We start from the raw sequence: 16,634 nt of genomic DNA on the forward strand, positions 1-16,634 counted from the left end.
ATCATCTCCCAATTTTAGTCACTCCCTTTGGTTTCTCCTTTGTTCCCTCATTTTGTTAGTGACTTTCTGCTAGTTCTTTTTCCAACCTTGGTTTATGCTCCTAAAACCAGGAACCATGAAATATATTAAAAATTCATTTTCAAAGTCGGATTGTCTCTCCACTAAGGCGGATCTTAATTAACACTTGCATAAATAAAAGCTTTGAAGAGGCCCAAAAGTAAATGATCCCTCTCTCCAGGCAGTGGTAAAAACCCTCCATCCACAGCACTTCTAACCCTCTTAGGAAGCTGCTGGATACTTTGACCACCTCGAGCATGTGAGCAAAAATCAGTGCATCTGACACCACACAAGAGCGTGAAGTTTTGAAAGCTGGAGTTTGGCCGGAATGAGTTTTTCCGCTTGGGCCACGTGCAGTTTCCGGCGGGGCTCCTCACCCAGCGCGGCCCTGAGGCGATGCTGTGCGCTCCGCTCAGCAAGTGGACACCGGGGACGCTCCTGCAGGCACAGCACCCGCGGCTGCGGATCTTTCAGCACACAGTCCGCTGTATCCCCGGAAGAGCAAAGTGCAATCGAAAGAAGACGGGATCTAGAGTAAGACTGCTATGAACTCTGATTCCAAGGCACTGCACTCTTCAGTTTTCAGTGCTTAAGACAGATTCATCCCCATGAGATCACAGGCTTTACGCAGATATGCCAGAGCAAAGCATCTCGGAGAACACTCTTGTTTGAAAACGTTCAGTTCAGTTCAGTCGCTCAGTCGTGTCCGACTCTGCGACCTCACGGACTGCAGCACACCAGGCCTCCCTGTCCATCACCAACTCCCAGAGTTTACTCAAACTCATGTCCATCTCGTCGGTGATGCCGTCCAACCACCTCATCCTCTGTCGTCCCCTTCTCCTGCCCGCCCTCAATCTTTCCCAGCATCAGGGTCTTTTCAAATGAGTCAGTTCTTCACATCAGATGGCCAAAGTGTTGGAGTTTCAGCTTCAACATCGGTCCTTCAATGAACACTCAGGACTGATCTTTAGGAGGGACTGGTTGGATCTCCTTGCAGTCCAAGGGACTTTCAAAAGTCTTCTCCAACACCACAGTTCAAAAGCATCAACGTTACACGGCAAAAAAAAAAAAAAAAAAAAAAAGAAAAGAAAAGCCATACAGTAGGGACTTCTCTGGCGGTCCAAGTGGTTAACACCTTGGGCTTCAAGGGCAGGGGGTGGAGGGTCTGATCGCTGGTTGCAGAACTAAGATCCCACATGCCTCAAGCAGTGGCAAAAAAAAAAAAAGCAACCTACACAGCGGACATTTCTCACTGTGGGCGCTCTGGTCCTCACGGGATACCGCAGCCCTATAGGGGCCGTCCCACTCGCAGCGGGACAGACCAGACCGCCGAACCTGCCGCCCAGCCTCACGCCGGGGTCGCGCTCCGCGGAGAACCACCGAGCGCGGACCTCCGGCGCCTCCTAGAGCGGCGGGTCGCGGGCTCGGCCGGCGGCGCACTTCCGCCCGCGCGCGCGTCGCCGCCCCGCGGACGGCCGGGCCTCGCCACGGGCCTCGGGGAGTGGGTGAGTGGGGCAGGGCGCGCCCGAGGTGGGGGGCGGGCCGGGGTCTGCGCCGCCGAGGCCTCCCCCGCGCCCGCCAAGCCGGTCGAGCGCTCGGGCGTCCCGCGGAGTCGTGGGCTGTGCCGGGAGCCGAGGACCCGAGCCGGGGAGCTAGGACGCGCCTTGTCCACCCACCGCCCCACATCGCGCCTGCTTACCCCTACCCTGCGGGCCGAGGACCTCCTGCACCGCGCCTCTGCCGCCTCCCACCCTCCTTTTGCTCGACAGGCGTGAAGGAGCGGCTGGGCCGGCCGGCGGTCGGAGACCCGGCCTCTGGCCACGGGGGGCTAGGCCTTGGCCTCGCAAAGGCCACTGTCTGTGCAGCGGGCCTCGGCCCTTTCATCTCTGAAATGGAGGATGGCAGGACCTGCCCTGCCTGCACCTCTTGGGTGGATTGCAGGCTTGGCACCGCCTCTGCCTGAAAACTCCTTCCGAGCCCGACCGCCTTTAGAATCTTCCGGGGAGCTTCCCCAGTGCTGAGAACCCCAGAACCACCGGGCAATTGTAGTCTGCAGCCAGGACTGAGAACCACTGGCCCAGAGTGTCAAGTGACCCTACTGAGTTCGATCGTGTGTTGTGTCCTTGCTAAAAATGTGTACTGTGAGAAAGCAAGCGGCCGGGTTTTTGTTTTTGGGTGTTTTTTTTTTTTGTCCAAGAAGACAAGAGCCAAAATCTGGTTTGCTCACTTATTTCCTAGTGGTGCATAACGCGCACCAGTGATTAAATTTCTGGTTACTTCCTGACCTAGTGGAAGAGTTTTGGTTATTTGGCTTGCTTTTAAACTTTTTATTATGGAAACTTTCAAATATATACAAAAACAAAATCGTGTACAGAATGTACCAACTCATGTACTAATTGCTAATGGATCTAGTTTCATCTGGCACCCTCACCCCCACTGGATTATCTTAAAGCAAATCAAAACGTACCATTTCATCCATTTAATACTGGCTTATGTTTATAGAACACAGTAACTACTTGAACATAACACCATTATCAATCTCATAAGAACCTCACATTACTATCTCTCCAGTGAAGTTTGCATTTCCCCTATTCTCTGTCTTTCCTCACCCCCCTCCCATCATCTGGTTGTCCAAAACAGGATTCAGACAAGCTACACAGGTTACATTTGGTTGATGGCTCTTATCTCTGTCTCCTCTCTCTTGATTATTATTTTTCCAGTATTTAGGTTGTTGAAGAAGTCAAGTCATTTGTCCTGTAATGTTTCTTACACTGAATTTTGCTTTTTCCTTCCCTGTGGTGTGCTCTAATAAACTGGTGTTTAGAAGACAACCTTTTTCAGATACAGGTTATATTATTTGGCAAGAAAACCTCCTCGGTTACCGTGTGCTTCACATTGCATCACATCAGGAGTTGGATTAGGTCTTATCTCTGTGGTGGTAAGATTGATCACTGGCTCTTTTCCATACAAATTGTATTGCAGGGTGACTGATTGATCAGGGAATTACAGAAGGATACTAATAACTGCAGAAGGAATGAGAGAATATCACCTTTTGACAACCCCTAATGAAATGATGGTTCCTGGAAGGGATCATTAATGGTTACTAACATCAGAAAAAGAGAGACAGCCAGACAGCATGTGCTCCCTGGTGGAACTTACCAATACCACTTGTTAAATATTCTTAGGTGATGGATGGGGAATAAAGAGGAAACAGGATTGACCTTGAGTTGATAATTGTTGAAGCTCAGTGATGGGTATGTGACAGTACATTATGCTAATCTCTCTCCTTTTGTGTGTGTTTGAAATCTTTCATAACAAAAGTTTTGGTGGTGGTTTTTTTTTTTTTAATTGACTTGTTGACTAGTGAGTTCAGGTCAGCCTGATCCATCCATTATAGTTCTCCACTAGCCTTTCACTAACTGGTTCTCCAAACTGACTGCATGTTAGGATCACAGGGGAAGAATTTTTCTTTTTCAATTCTAAAACATATGTCTCTTGCGGAATTTTCTGTTGATAGTCCTGGGATGGAGCCCAATGGTTGATATGTTTTTAAAGATCTCCAGGTGATTAGTACTTCAGGATTCTGTACCACTGGAAGTCATGAAGTAAATTAAATGCAAAATTAAGTCAAATAGGTAAATAAAATGCTGCTTATTGCAGCCAAAAACAATTCAAAGATTTTTTAAAAAAGTTAATCTCCACCACCATTATTTTAATCACCCCCGAAATAACCAGTGTAGCAGTACAGTGTATATTGTTCCTCACCAGACTATCTCTGTCTTGCATAACATAGATGTTTGGGCATTGTTATAAAAATGAGATTATGCCATAGCCATCTGTAACTTTTCTCATTGTCATCCCTTCAGTACAGGAGTCACAGACCTGGCTGCACTGTAGAACAGATAGTTCATGATATGAATGTACAATAAAATAGTTGCTTCCGAATTGATATTTATCTGTCTATCTGTATATTCAGATAGTTTCCAAATTTTAGCCACCTTAAAAGTTTCACAGTAAATATCATTGTACATAGATCCTTTATTTCTGTAAGGTAGATTCCTAAAAATGGGATTGCTGGATTACAATATGTTGCATTAGCAGCCTCATTATTATTGGTAATTTTGTATGCCAGATTACTCTCCCAAAACATAATAGCAGTTCATGCTTCCACCACTAGTAAAATGTAGGTACCCATTTTTCCTTGTCTGGGTTAGCACTGGATAGCATTAATATTTGCCAGCTGATGTGTGGAAAATGATGGCTCTTTTTTCTTTAATTTGCATTTCCTCTCACTACTAGAGGACTGAGCATTTTCATGCTTATTGGCTCTTTGGATTTCTTTTGTGAATTTCCTGTGTGTATTCATTGTTTAGTTTTCTATTCTGTACTTTTCTTTTTAATGCATTTGCTTGAACCATTTCTTAGGGGCATTAACCTGTTCTCAAACAGTACAGTTTTTTCCAAATGGTTTTTTTCTTTTTGGCGGGGGGAGGTCCTTTGACATTAAGAGTCTTTTGATATATGAAAATTTTTATGTAGTAAAAATGTCTTTTTAAAAGCTTTGTGTTTCATGTCTTGCCAGTAAGGGATTTTCATCCCCAAATTTGTGTACATATTCTAATTTTTTTGGACCTGAAAGGTCCAAATTTAAATGTTTCACATTTAAATCATGTGGAATGTATTTTTATATACGATGCAAGATAAGAATCTTGCTTCACTTTTTCTGCGAAAATAACCAATTATGTCAGTGTTTTTCATTTTAAAAAGCCACCCTTTTTACGTTTCTGTTATATATTGATTTCTGTGTGTACCTGAGTTTATTTCTGGACTATCCCTTCTCTTACAACTTTATGTTTGTGCCAATAATATATCTTTCTTTTGTGCCTGATTAGTGTCATGTTACTACCTAGAGAAGTAAATCACTACTCACTACTTTGTAGGCTTTTCTTGCCCATTCTCAGACATGTACTTTTTTTCTTTCATGTGATTTTTGGGTTACGTTTGTTCAAAGATGAATCGCACTGGAAATCTGATAGAATTTGTGTTAAATATACATGCATTAATTATGAAAAGATAGACATTTCTGTGATAGTAGATCTCCTATCAAAGAAGCTAATGTGTTTCTCTCTTTGAGTCTTTTAGGACCTGTTCCTTTCTTGTTAACTTTATTTCTAGCTATTTTACAAGACTTTTTTTTTCTCTTGTGACTGAGGGTTTTTTTCATTTTTGCAAGGACTGAGAAAAGTTTTTGGTAGGTTTCCCCCCCCTGTAGATAGTACATTTATCCAGCTCACTGTCAAGTTTTCCTGTTTTAGTAGTTTTTCTTAAACTTACATGTTTGTTTCATTCCTTGCCATCAATGTGGATAATCTGTAATTGGTTATATATAACTTTGGCAAAAAGATGGGGAAACAGTGGATTTTGGGCTCCAAAATCACTACAGATGGTGACAGCAGCCATGAAATTAAAATATGCTTACTCCTTGGAAGAAAAGTTATGACCAACCTAGATAGCATATTAAAAAGCAGAGACATTACTTTGCCAACAAAGGTCTGTCTAGTCAAGGCAATGCTTTTTTCAGTAGTCATGTATGGATGTGAGAGTTGGACTATAAAAAGAGCTGTGCGCTGAAGAATTGATGTTTTTGAACTGTGGAGTTGGAGAAGACTCTTGAGAGTCCCTTGGACTGCAAGGAGATCCAACCAGTCCATCCTAAAGGAGATCAGTCCTGGGTGTTCATTGGAAGGACTGATGTTGAAGCTGAAACTGCAATACTTTGGCCACCTGATGTGAAGAACCTACTCGTTGGAAAAGACCCTGATGCTGGGAAAGATTGAAGGCGGGAGGAGAAGGGGATGACAGAGGATGAGATGGTTGGATGGCATCACCGACTCGATGGACATAAATTTGAGTAAACTGCGGGAGTTGGTGATTTACAGAGAGGCCTTGAGTGCTGTGGTCCATGGGGTTGTGAAGAGTTGGACATAACTGAGCGACTGAACTGAACTGAAGTTTGAGTTTATTTTATTTGATGCATATCTTCTGTCACAGAACTGTATCAGAGGGGTTTCCCTGGTGGTCCAGTAGTTAGGAATCTGCGTTGCAGTGCAGGGGACACTGCAGTGAGAAGCCTGCACACCAGACGGAGAGTGGCCCCCTCTTGCTGCAACTAGAGAAAGCCTGAGTGCAGCAGTGAAGACCTACTGCAGCCAAACAATAGATCAATAAATAAATCTTTAAAAAAAGGAACTGTATCAGAGAGAGATATGCCCAAAAATAGTGAAAGGAAAAAGAGATATCAGGAGTTGGCAGAAATCTACACACTCAACAGGTTGTTGCTGATCACTTGTAAGAGCAGAGGCCCAAGCGCTAACCCCTCATGGACCCTCTAATCAGGGGAGTGAGACATTCCCTCAGCATTACTGAGTGTTGTAGCGCTTCGTTGTGGTTTCCCAGTGGTTCAGAGAAAGGGCTGCTCACCATGAGCCGCTCACCATAGAGAGATCACTTGGTGAGCATAATTAAGTTCCTTTGCTTGCCCAGAACCTCACTAGAGTTTACTGTTTATTAGAAGGACTTTAAAAAAAATTAATCAGCAGATAGTACAGAGTCCTTACATACCCACTCCCCACCCCCCCCATGAGTTTCCCCTAATGTTGACATCTTACATTAGTGTGGTACAGTGGTGATGGGCCAATATTTATACACAGTTTACGTTAGGGCTTGTTCACATTTTGTTTTGTATTTACTATGGGTTTTGACCAACGTGTGGTGATATGTGTCTGTCTTTATTGTATCATACAGAATAGTTTTACTGCCCTAAAATCCCTCCCTCCCTTCCCCCGCAAACCACTGTCTTTTTACTATCCCCATAGTTTTGCCTTTTCCAGAATGTCATGTGGTTGGAATTCAAGTACAGCTTGATGTATATATATAATTTTTTTATTTATTAATTTTATTTTTGGTTGCGCTGGGTCTCCGTTGCTGCACAGGCTTTTCTCTAGTTGAGGCGAGCGGGTTGTAGCTGCTGTGCGCAAGCTTCTCGTTGCGACGTCTTCTCTTTTTTCCATTCCCGGGCCCTAGAACACAGCCTCAGTAGTTGTGGTACCCAAGCTTAGTTGCTCCACAGCACGTGGCATCTTCCCAGACCGGGGACGGAACCTGTGTCTCCGGCATTGGCAAGTGGATCCTTTACTCCTGAGCCACCAGGGACGGCTTCCCCGGTGGCTCGGACGGCAAAGGATCCGCCTCGATGCCGGAGACCCGGGTTCCATCTCTGGGTCGGGAAGATCCCCTGGAGGAGGAAATGGCAACCCACTCCAGTATTCTTGCCTGGAGAGGCCCATGGACAGAGGAGCCTGGAGGGCTACAGTCTATGGGGTCACAGAGAGTTGGACCCAGCTGAGTGATTAACACTTTCAGTTTCACCAGGGAAGCCCTCAACTGTAGTTTTTAATTAACTGAGTTTGGCTTTTTTTTTTTTTTTTTTAATTTATTTTTATTTGTGTGAGCAGTCGTACAAGGTTTGGTAATTTGTAGTTTTAACTGATTAAGAGTTACTAGAATCTTCCTTTAGATGTCTGTGGAAAGCTATTAGAGAATAGGAATCCACACTGTTCTCAGTACATAGACGTTAGATAACAGTGAAACTCCCAAGAGCCTGTTTTTGGTGATTTTGAGCAGTGATGTGTGATAACCCCTAAGTGAGCTTCTCGTTGCAGGGTGGAAGATGTCTATGGACGTGACGTTCCTGGGGACAGGTGCAGCATACCCGTCCCCAGCCCGGGGGGCCTCCGCGCTGGTCCTCCGGTGTGAAGGGGAGTGCTGGCTCTTTGACTGCGGGGAGGGGACCCAGACACAGCTTATGAAGAGCCAGCTTAAAGCGGGTGAGTGTGCGCTCTGCTTCTCACTAGGGCTGGCTCTTGCTCGTCTTCATTTTCCTGGCTCTCCTTGGGCCTTCTGCTCAGAAGCAACCCCGGCGGTTGTACCCCATTTCAGTGCTGGAGCCCTGGCAAGACCTGGAAGGCACTCAGGCATCTGGCCTAGATGAACTAGCTGACTGACAACCCAACTTACTTCCTCCTTCCCCTTCCCTCCCTTCAGTCCTTCACTTTTCATTCTTCCTGTAAATTGAAGAGCAAGGATGTACATAGGCTTAGGGCGTGGAGGATGGAGTGAGATACATCAGACACATTAAAAAGACACTGCTGAACCACGGGAACATACTTACTTCCCCCAGGAGATGGGTTTAAGTATCATGAGAGGGCAGTACGTGTTCTGGGGAGTGAGTTCTTTTCTGCTTGGGGTCATCAGCAAAGACAGCTCAGGGGGGTGATATGTGAGTTTTGACGGAGGAGGAAGGGCTCCCTGGGCTGGGGAGAAGAAGGGCATTCTGGCCAGAGGGAACAGAGAGAGCCTCGTCCCAGGCCCACCGAAGAGTCCAGTGTTAACAGAGCCTTGACCCAGAGTTGGGTAGACCAGGATTCCAGTCCCTGCTGTGTCTCTGCTTATCACTTAGCAGATCAGCAAGCTTAAGCCTTTCTTTTCTCATCTTTAAAATGGGGTTAAAACCTCCATATTAGGGCTTCCCTGATGACTCAGCTGGTAAAGAATCTGCCTGCAATGCAGGAGACCTGGGTTCAATCCCTGGGTTGGGAAGATCCCCTGGAGAAGGGAAAGGCTGCCCACTCCAGTATTCTGGCTTGGAGAATTCCATAGACCATATAGTCTGTGGGGTCGCAAAGAGTTGGCACGACTGAGTGACGCACTTCATTTAAAACCTGCACTTGAAAGGGGTGATGTGAGAATTGTGTATAATAATCCCTTCTCTGTGTGGTTGTCTCCTTCTCATCAGTTAAATCTCAACTCACATGTTGTCTCCTCAAAGGCTTTCCCCAAACCTCTTGTGTTAAGTAATTTCTCCCTTACCCCAGGCATCCTACTGACTTATGCTGTTTTTATTGACTTTTTAGTGTCATCAGTATCTAAAATCATGTTATTTAGGTAGTCGTTTCTGCGTTCACAGTGTAGTTCCCTGGACGACTAGACTCTGAGCATATGCATACCTAGTAGATGCCTAGTAATAGCTGTTGATGCATGAGTAAGATGTTCAGCACTTACTACAGGGCCTCTCACTTGTTAGATCTTGATAAATGGCACTTATTGAAATTATTCCTACAACTCCTCACAGTACTTGGCATTTAATGACTAAAAGAAAGATAGCTCTAGCATCCAAGGATCCCTTGGTCTAGTGGTGGAAACTGACGTGCAGTCATGGTGTAATGTGATAAGTAAGAATAAAGAGGTGTTTTCTAGCTACTTTTGAAGCACAAAGGAGGAGGACACTAACTGATTCTGTGTGTTCAGAGAAAGCAACTCAGAGATAGTGATAGTCGAGCAAGGATATAAGAGATGAATAGAAGTTTCTCTGCGAAGAGAAGCAGGGATGGATATTCAGGGAACAGATGACAGAGTGAGCAGGAAGTAAGGGAGTTTCCAGGAGAGACATGACGTGTTTGGGGAATCCTAGGCCATCCAGCACTCTGCGTACTTGACTGTAGAGCCGAGAGACAGGAATGCTTAAAGTGAGGGCCGACTGTGAAGACTTCTGTGGTATTCTAAGGTATCTGGGCCTTATTATTTATCCTATTGTCAACAAGGAATCAGTGAATACATTTTAAACCAAGAAATGACATGGTCTGATTTGTGATTTAGGATGGTTTTCCAATAGCAAATGTATTGGGAGAGAGAGAGGCCAGGCCCAAGGCAGTTGCATTCACCTGGTGAGAGAGAGAAGATGAAGATTCTGGAGCAGGAAGCAGGAATGAGGATGAAGACGAGAGACTCAGAGAGATCTGTGTAGAGCCAGGAGGAGATGGGACCGAATGAATGCCTAGGATGTGCAGAAGTGCAGAATTACTCCAAGTTATAGGTGGTGATGTCCCAGACCCAGATGGAGAGTTAGATAGAGAGTTAGGAAGAGAACTGTTGGAGGAAGGAACCAGGCATATCACTTGGGACAGGTGTACACAGTTCAGCCCTAATTTACACTGTCTTACGTTGAAACCCTGTGGTCAGGGCAGTGCTATGCTTAACTTCCCTGGGATCACACAAGGGTTCCTTTCACGAGGCCTGGCAGGATAGGCACATGCCAGAGTGGTGGCTATAATATTTAGAGAGTAGGGGTTGAGGTGGCAGGGTGATTAAAATAGAAACAAGTGACTGTTGTATTAGGAGGTTTGGATGTAGGGATAAGCCTCCAGTTTTTACTTAGTACCTGTGTCAGTTATCTAATGCTGCATAACAGATTAAAAATTTAGTGGGGTACTTGCATTTATTATCTCATAGTTTCTGTGGGTTAGAGACTTTAGGCCAGGCTTAGCTGGATTCTCTATTTCAAGGTCTCAATAGGCTGTAGCCCAGGTCTTGGCCAGTGCTGGGGTCTCATCAGAGACCCCACAAGAGGAAGAATCGATTTCAGAGCTCACTCAGGTTGTTGGCAGAATCCTTCTGGTTGTTGAACGAAGGCTGCCTGCAGCAACTTGAGGCCTGCTGTAGGTCCTGGTCATGGGGTTTCTGCTGCAGGGTAGCTTGCTTCCTTTTACGGCCAGGAAGAGAGGGAGACTTAAGAGCAAGTCTGCCAGCAAGATGGACTCTGAGAACATAATCGCATTGCATCCTTGTGCCATGTTTCACTGGTTAGAAGCAAGTGCCCAGTCCCACCCACACTCAAGGGGAAGGAGATGGGATGCGGACAGCTGGAGGCAGGGGCCGTGGGTACCACCTTAACTCTATTTGCCGTAGTACCTTCCTCTCATGGTTTATATTTTACAGTTATTTTTCAACAGATCACAAAGCTCAAGCTTTTTAAAATAAAAGTTTGGCCAAAAAATAATAATACTAAAATAAAATCTAAAGGGAACCTTTAGCTTACTAAATTTTTATTGATTTAAAAAAAGAATTCCTGGCCTCAGAGAGGAGGGTGATATGATAATCCCTGAACATCAGCTAAGACACTCTAGCACTTCTAAAGCCCCGGTCTCAACCTGGAATCCTCAATACATCTTGGTTTCTCTCAGTAACCAAATGTGGACCCATCACTGTTGGAGTCTTTGAAACCCTTTTAGCTTATACTACCTCCTGGGGTAATAATATTGTATGGGTTTCATAAGGAAGTACTTTCTGTCTGTCTAAATATACTTCTTTCAACTTTCCATGGTCCTGATATCCAGGCATCTGATGAAAAAGTGTGGGTTTGTCATATCTATTTTTTTTCATAATTTTAAAGAGTGAGCTTAAGCTTTTTTTCCCCTAAAAAATGATTACAAAAAAGTATTATAAAAGTATAATTTTTAAAAGATTATAATAAGTATACATGCTCACTGTAAGAGTTTAAACAAAGCAGAAAAATATAAATAAGAAAATCCCAAATCTCTCTGTCTGGTCGGTGAATTTTCTATGCATATAGTTATGGTAATGGTGCAGGTATATTTGTGTGTGTTTGTATATAATTTTGCATAAATGCAATCAAACTATATTTGGTATGACTTTTTTTTTTCCAACTGAATAGTATGTGTCAATAACGTATTGCAGACATTTTCCTACAGCAGTAAATATCAGTGCATCATTCCTTGGGGTGTAGAGGATGCTTAGTCTTCTACTCCTATATGGATGACATTTTCCCTGGTAATTTTCGTGTTCTTAAGTGAAAGGGAACTCATGCATTTTTCTTTTTTCATTTGATAGTTTCCTCTTACCTTTGATAATTGTGGTTGCTGTTCCTTCTCCCGCTGAAATCAAGTCTCTTAAAAAATGAAATGTTTGTCTTCCATGAAACTGTAATAACTGTGGAAAGTTACTTTTTCTTACCTAATGTGTCTCACTTGCTTTGAGTTCACTGATTGTTCGGTATTCAGATTTGGCTGTGCTTTGCAGTAAATAGGGAGAGGCCCGGAAAGTCTGACTTGGCAGTTTTGAGGTCAGTGTGAGACCAGGACTCAACAACTGATGTAGTTCTTTTGTATGCTGAATTCTTAGGTCCCACTTGGGAGGGTGGGGGGGCTGTTGGCAGCCCAGACAGCAGAAAGGGGGAAATGAAAGTGTTCCAGAAGTCAAAAAACAGCAAAAACAAAGAGTAAACCAAGACAACAAAAAGGAGCATGTCGGGGAGACTTCTAGCGTGCCTCCTGGGGATTCTCATGGTTCGAGATCATTGTTGAGATGATCCATTGTTCTACCTGGTCCATTGTTCTCTACTACAGTGCCTGGCTTGATGTGGTAACACTGAGAAGACTCGCTTGGAGCACACTGTTACCTGGATGTCACAGGACAGATCCCATCACAATAAACTATTCCTCTTCTTTTATGGTATCAAGTGTTTGAAATAGGTGGGCCATGAGCTTGGACTGGAAGCAACTGTTATATTAAAAATATGTTAATTGTGATTGTTACTTCCAAAAGTCTTTGTGGTGCGTCTCTGAAAAACGTTGATGTGGCATCCTGCCACGTACCAGGAGTAAATTCTGTTTGTTGTTCAGTCGCTCAGGCGTGTGTGACTTTTTCGACCCCATGGACTGCAGCCCGCTGGGTTTCAGTCCGTGGGATTCTCCAGGCAAGAATATGAGAGTGGGTCGCCATGCCCTCCCTCAGGGGATATTCCCAACCTAGGAATCGAACCTGCATCTCCTCTTTTGGCAGGCAGATTTTTTACCACTGAGCCAACCAGAAAACCCATACAGTTTACCGTTGGCTAACTCAAGTTACGGCCTAAGTCAGTATGCACTAGGAGGGCTGCTGTCTTAGTTCAGACCGAAAGGAAGGGATGGACCCACGTGCCTTCACATAGCACCATGGGGGGTTACCCTGGATGTGCACTCCAGCATCTATTGCCTGCCTCCTCCTCCTCCTCGGTCCTTCACCGCACTCCCTTTCTCCCTACCTCCTCCTCCCTCCTCCCTGTCCTCCCCTCCCTCATCCCCCTTGCTTTTTCCTCCTTTTCCTTCTGTCTCATCCAGGCAAGCAGGCTCAGGCTTGGTTAGTCAGTCTTTGGCCGGTGCGGAGTCCTTAAAAGGCGATTTTGGTTTCAGGCTCTGGTCCAGTCCGTTGGAGCCAAAGAAATGTTTGTTAGCATGCTGGGAGTACATACTTGCTGTTCTCAGAGGGAGCAGCAGGGGGCAGTGTAATTGCCAGCTACTTTCACACTTGAGGCCTAGCTGATTACTTAAGTGAATCATTTTGGTACACGTTTTCCTTTTCTCTTTTTTCCAGTAAGAGGATGTATAGGAAAATACTCTTAAAACTGTAACACTGTATAATTTGAAAATATTCTATGAAAAAAGTTATATCTTATTAAAACCTTCCAGTGAAATAATACATGTCTCTCTTGCTTCTGGAATCATGTAGGAAAATCACATGCATGTTTCAAGAAGCTTTGTATGGGTTTTATTTCTGAAAATTCACAAATTTATTTCCCTGCTTCAATCAAAAGGGAGAATTACCAAGATCTTCATCACACATCTTCATGGAGACCATTTCTTTGGCCTTCCTGGCCTCCTCTGCACAATCAGCCTGCAGAGTGGGTCCATGGTCACCAAACAGCCCATCGAAATCTACGGCCCTGTGGGGCTTCGGGACTTTATCTGGCGAACCATGGAACTCTCTCACACGGAGTTGGTCTTCCCTTACGTGGTCCATGAGCTGGTGCCTACAGCGGATCAGTGTCCTACAGAAGAACTAAAAGAATCTGTGCAGGTGAATGAAACAGACAACCCTCCCAAAGAAGGACAAGGACGAACTATCCTGTTAGACTCAGAAGAAAACTCGTACCTCCTGGTTGATGATGAACAGTTTGTTGTGAAAGCGTTTCGCCTCTTTCATCGAATACCATCCTTTGGATTTTCAGTCGTGGAGAAGAAACGCCCAGGTAAACTCAACGCACAGAAACTGAAAGACCTGGGTGAGTGAGTGTTTGTTTTTTCCTTTCTCCTCAGTTGAGTTGTTGTGAACTGCAGCAGTTAGAAGTGTCATAGAAACCTTCCTTTCTTGCTTCCCAGGCCTAACACTTACATTTTCTCCACTTCCTTTTCCCAAAGTTTGTTTATTAAGAGAAATCTTTAGGGCTAGAAGACGCGATTCAGGGCAAAATGAAGTATATATTTCAAGTCTCTCTTCAGCTCTCTAGAGGCACATTCTTGATCTGTCTTATCTTCAGCTTTTACTATCTTGGTTGGTGGAATGATGGTGGTTGTCTCAGGTCTAGGCTTTTATTTTCTCATGTCATCTTTTTGAAATATGTTTGAGTGGCATCTTTGGTCAGACACTTTTCACCATAGTTCTTAACCATGCCACTGCAACCAGCTACCTTCTGAGTTTTCCTTCTTTATTGACTAAGTTATTAATAATTCGGTGTTTGGAACACTGCCTCAACCAGTTGTTGTTGTTGTTGTTTTTGACTGTGCTGGGTCTTAGTTGTAGCACCTGGGGTCTAGTTTCCTGGGGAACAAACGCAGGCCTCCTGCATTGGGAGCGTGGAGCCTCAGCCACTGAACCACCAGGGAAGCCCCTCGACCAGCTTTATATACCGGGTTCATCCCCCTGGAAGCAAGCATTCAAAGGTCGGCTTGGGGCCCGTCTGAGGCCTCGCACCTTCCCCGTGCTCAGTCATCACATGCTCAGGTCCTGCAGCACCTCTCCCAAAGCAGTGCCAGGTACATCATCTCTCTAGCATCACCGCCTTCCTTGCCGTGCCGACGGCAGAGCCTGTGAAAAGCATGGCAGTGGCTTTTCGTGTGTTCTTATTCTTTATTTGCACAATCTCTCCTTTCTTCCTCAACTAAAACAGTGTACTTAGTAATGAGGGAAACTGCCTTAGACCAAAGATATCTTTATTATCTACAAACCTGTGAAAATACCAGTGTGTTGGGACACTGTAAACGTGATCCATGTTGGAATTCGTGAACATACTCTGTTTATATGTATTGCCCAGAGTGATGATCAGGTATTATTCTCAATTAAGATGAGATTTAAGCCCAGTTTGGTAAGCATGGAACTGCCTCTGTTTACAATGAAGATTGATTATGTGTAACTGCCTGAAATTCTCCTTGATGTTGTGATCCAAACAGTCCCCTCTAACAATTTTTTTATTACGTTAATCAGTTTGTTGGTACCTTGTCATTTAAATGGGCTCTTTAATTTTACCTAAAGATGAGCTTATTAAATACAGCACTCAAAACCTGTTATTCCCATGCACAGCAGAGGCTCACAGCTGTTCCCTTGACTATAATAAGGTTTTAGGGGGACTTAAGAGCTTAAACTTATCTGAAACGTGTGGTTGGAAATGTTTTAAGTACTTGGACATTGCTAATATCAATAGCCAACAGTGAACTTTTAAAAAATGTATAAATATCCCAGTTTCCCACAAGTAATAAAATATTTATAACAATTATGAAAAGAATTGGATGCCTTTTCCATTTGCTATTTGCAGTGCTGTTGAAACAGACGCTTTTTAACAAGTCATAAATTCCATTCCCATGATGTGATGTTATCTGCCTCCATCTTGTAGGTGTTCCACCAGGTCCTGCTTATGGGAAGCTGAAAAACGGAATTTCTGTTGTTCTGGAAAATGGAGTTACAATTTCTCCCCAAGATGTCTTAAAGAAGCCTATTGTTGGGAGAAAAATCTGTATTTTGGGTGACTGTTCTGGGGTTGTGGATGACGGAGGAGTAAAGCTGTGCTTCGAGGCAGACCTGCTGGTCCACGAAGCGACCCTGGATGACACCCAGATGGACAAAGCCAAGGAGCACGGCCACAGCACGCCACAGATGGCAGCGGCGTTTGCAAAACTGTGCCAGGCGAAGAGGCTGGTTCTGACTCACTTCAGTCAGAGGTACAAACCAGCTGCCTTGGCCAGAGAAGGAGAAGCAGATGCGATTGTAGAACTTAAAAAGCAAGCTGAATCAGTGTTAGACCTCCAAGAAGTGACTCTTGCAGAAGATTTCATGGTGATCAGCATTCCGATCAAGAAGTGAAACCAGTATTCCTGAATGCATTCTGATGTGTCTGTAAATATGTTATTGAACCAACAGTCACATTTGGTTTCTTTTTGTTGCTGTGGTGGTGGTGGTCATCGTTGTTTTGATCTACAATTATTTGAGTCCTCATAATCCTGAAAAGGATGGAGCTGCATTGCTGAACTAATTCAGCATTGAGAGGGAGCAAGCTATTTGATAATAAATCACTTTAAAAAGAATGAAACCAGCATCCTTCTTAAAGTCCACATTTGACAAGATGATAGGCTATTCAGGTATACATGCCTTGAGGCTGCTGCCTCAGAGATTAGCCAATGCACCATGGGCTTATCTTCCATCCAGCTTTATTGCTGTTGTTGGCAACGTATGCAGGACTTGGCCCTCCTGGCTGAAAATTATATTTTGGCAGTTTGTGTTGAATCTGTTCATGTTATTAACAAAAGAGAATAGTAATGAGATACTGGATATGCAGAATTGAAGCTGGCATGTTAAATCTTGAATTCTTTGCTAGAAGACTGAATGCAGGGTCAGGGGAGGTGTTTAGCGTTCAA

General features: G+C 44.3%; 1 protein-coding gene across 1 annotated transcript; it reads left to right on the plus strand.

Annotated features, from left to right (window-relative positions):
• Window positions 1-1,445: 1,445 nt before the first annotated feature.
• ELAC1 (elaC ribonuclease Z 1) lies at window positions 1,446-16,309 on the plus strand. The gene is made up of 4 exons (XM_065932745.1): window positions 1,446-1,562; window positions 7,779-7,943; window positions 13,544-14,011; window positions 15,617-16,309. The coding sequence occupies exons 2-4, from the start codon at window positions 7,787-7,789 to the stop codon at window positions 16,081-16,083; spliced, it is 1,092 nt and encodes a 363-aa protein (XP_065788817.1). The 5' UTR covers window positions 1,446-1,562; window positions 7,779-7,786; the 3' UTR covers window positions 16,084-16,309.
• The last annotated feature ends 325 nt before the right edge of the window (window positions 16,310-16,634 follow it).

Source organism: Muntiacus reevesi, chromosome 4 (genome assembly GCF_963930625.1).
Source record: "Muntiacus reevesi chromosome 4, mMunRee1.1, whole genome shotgun sequence".
NCBI classification, from domain to species: Eukaryota; Metazoa; Chordata; class Mammalia; order Artiodactyla; family Cervidae; genus Muntiacus; species Muntiacus reevesi.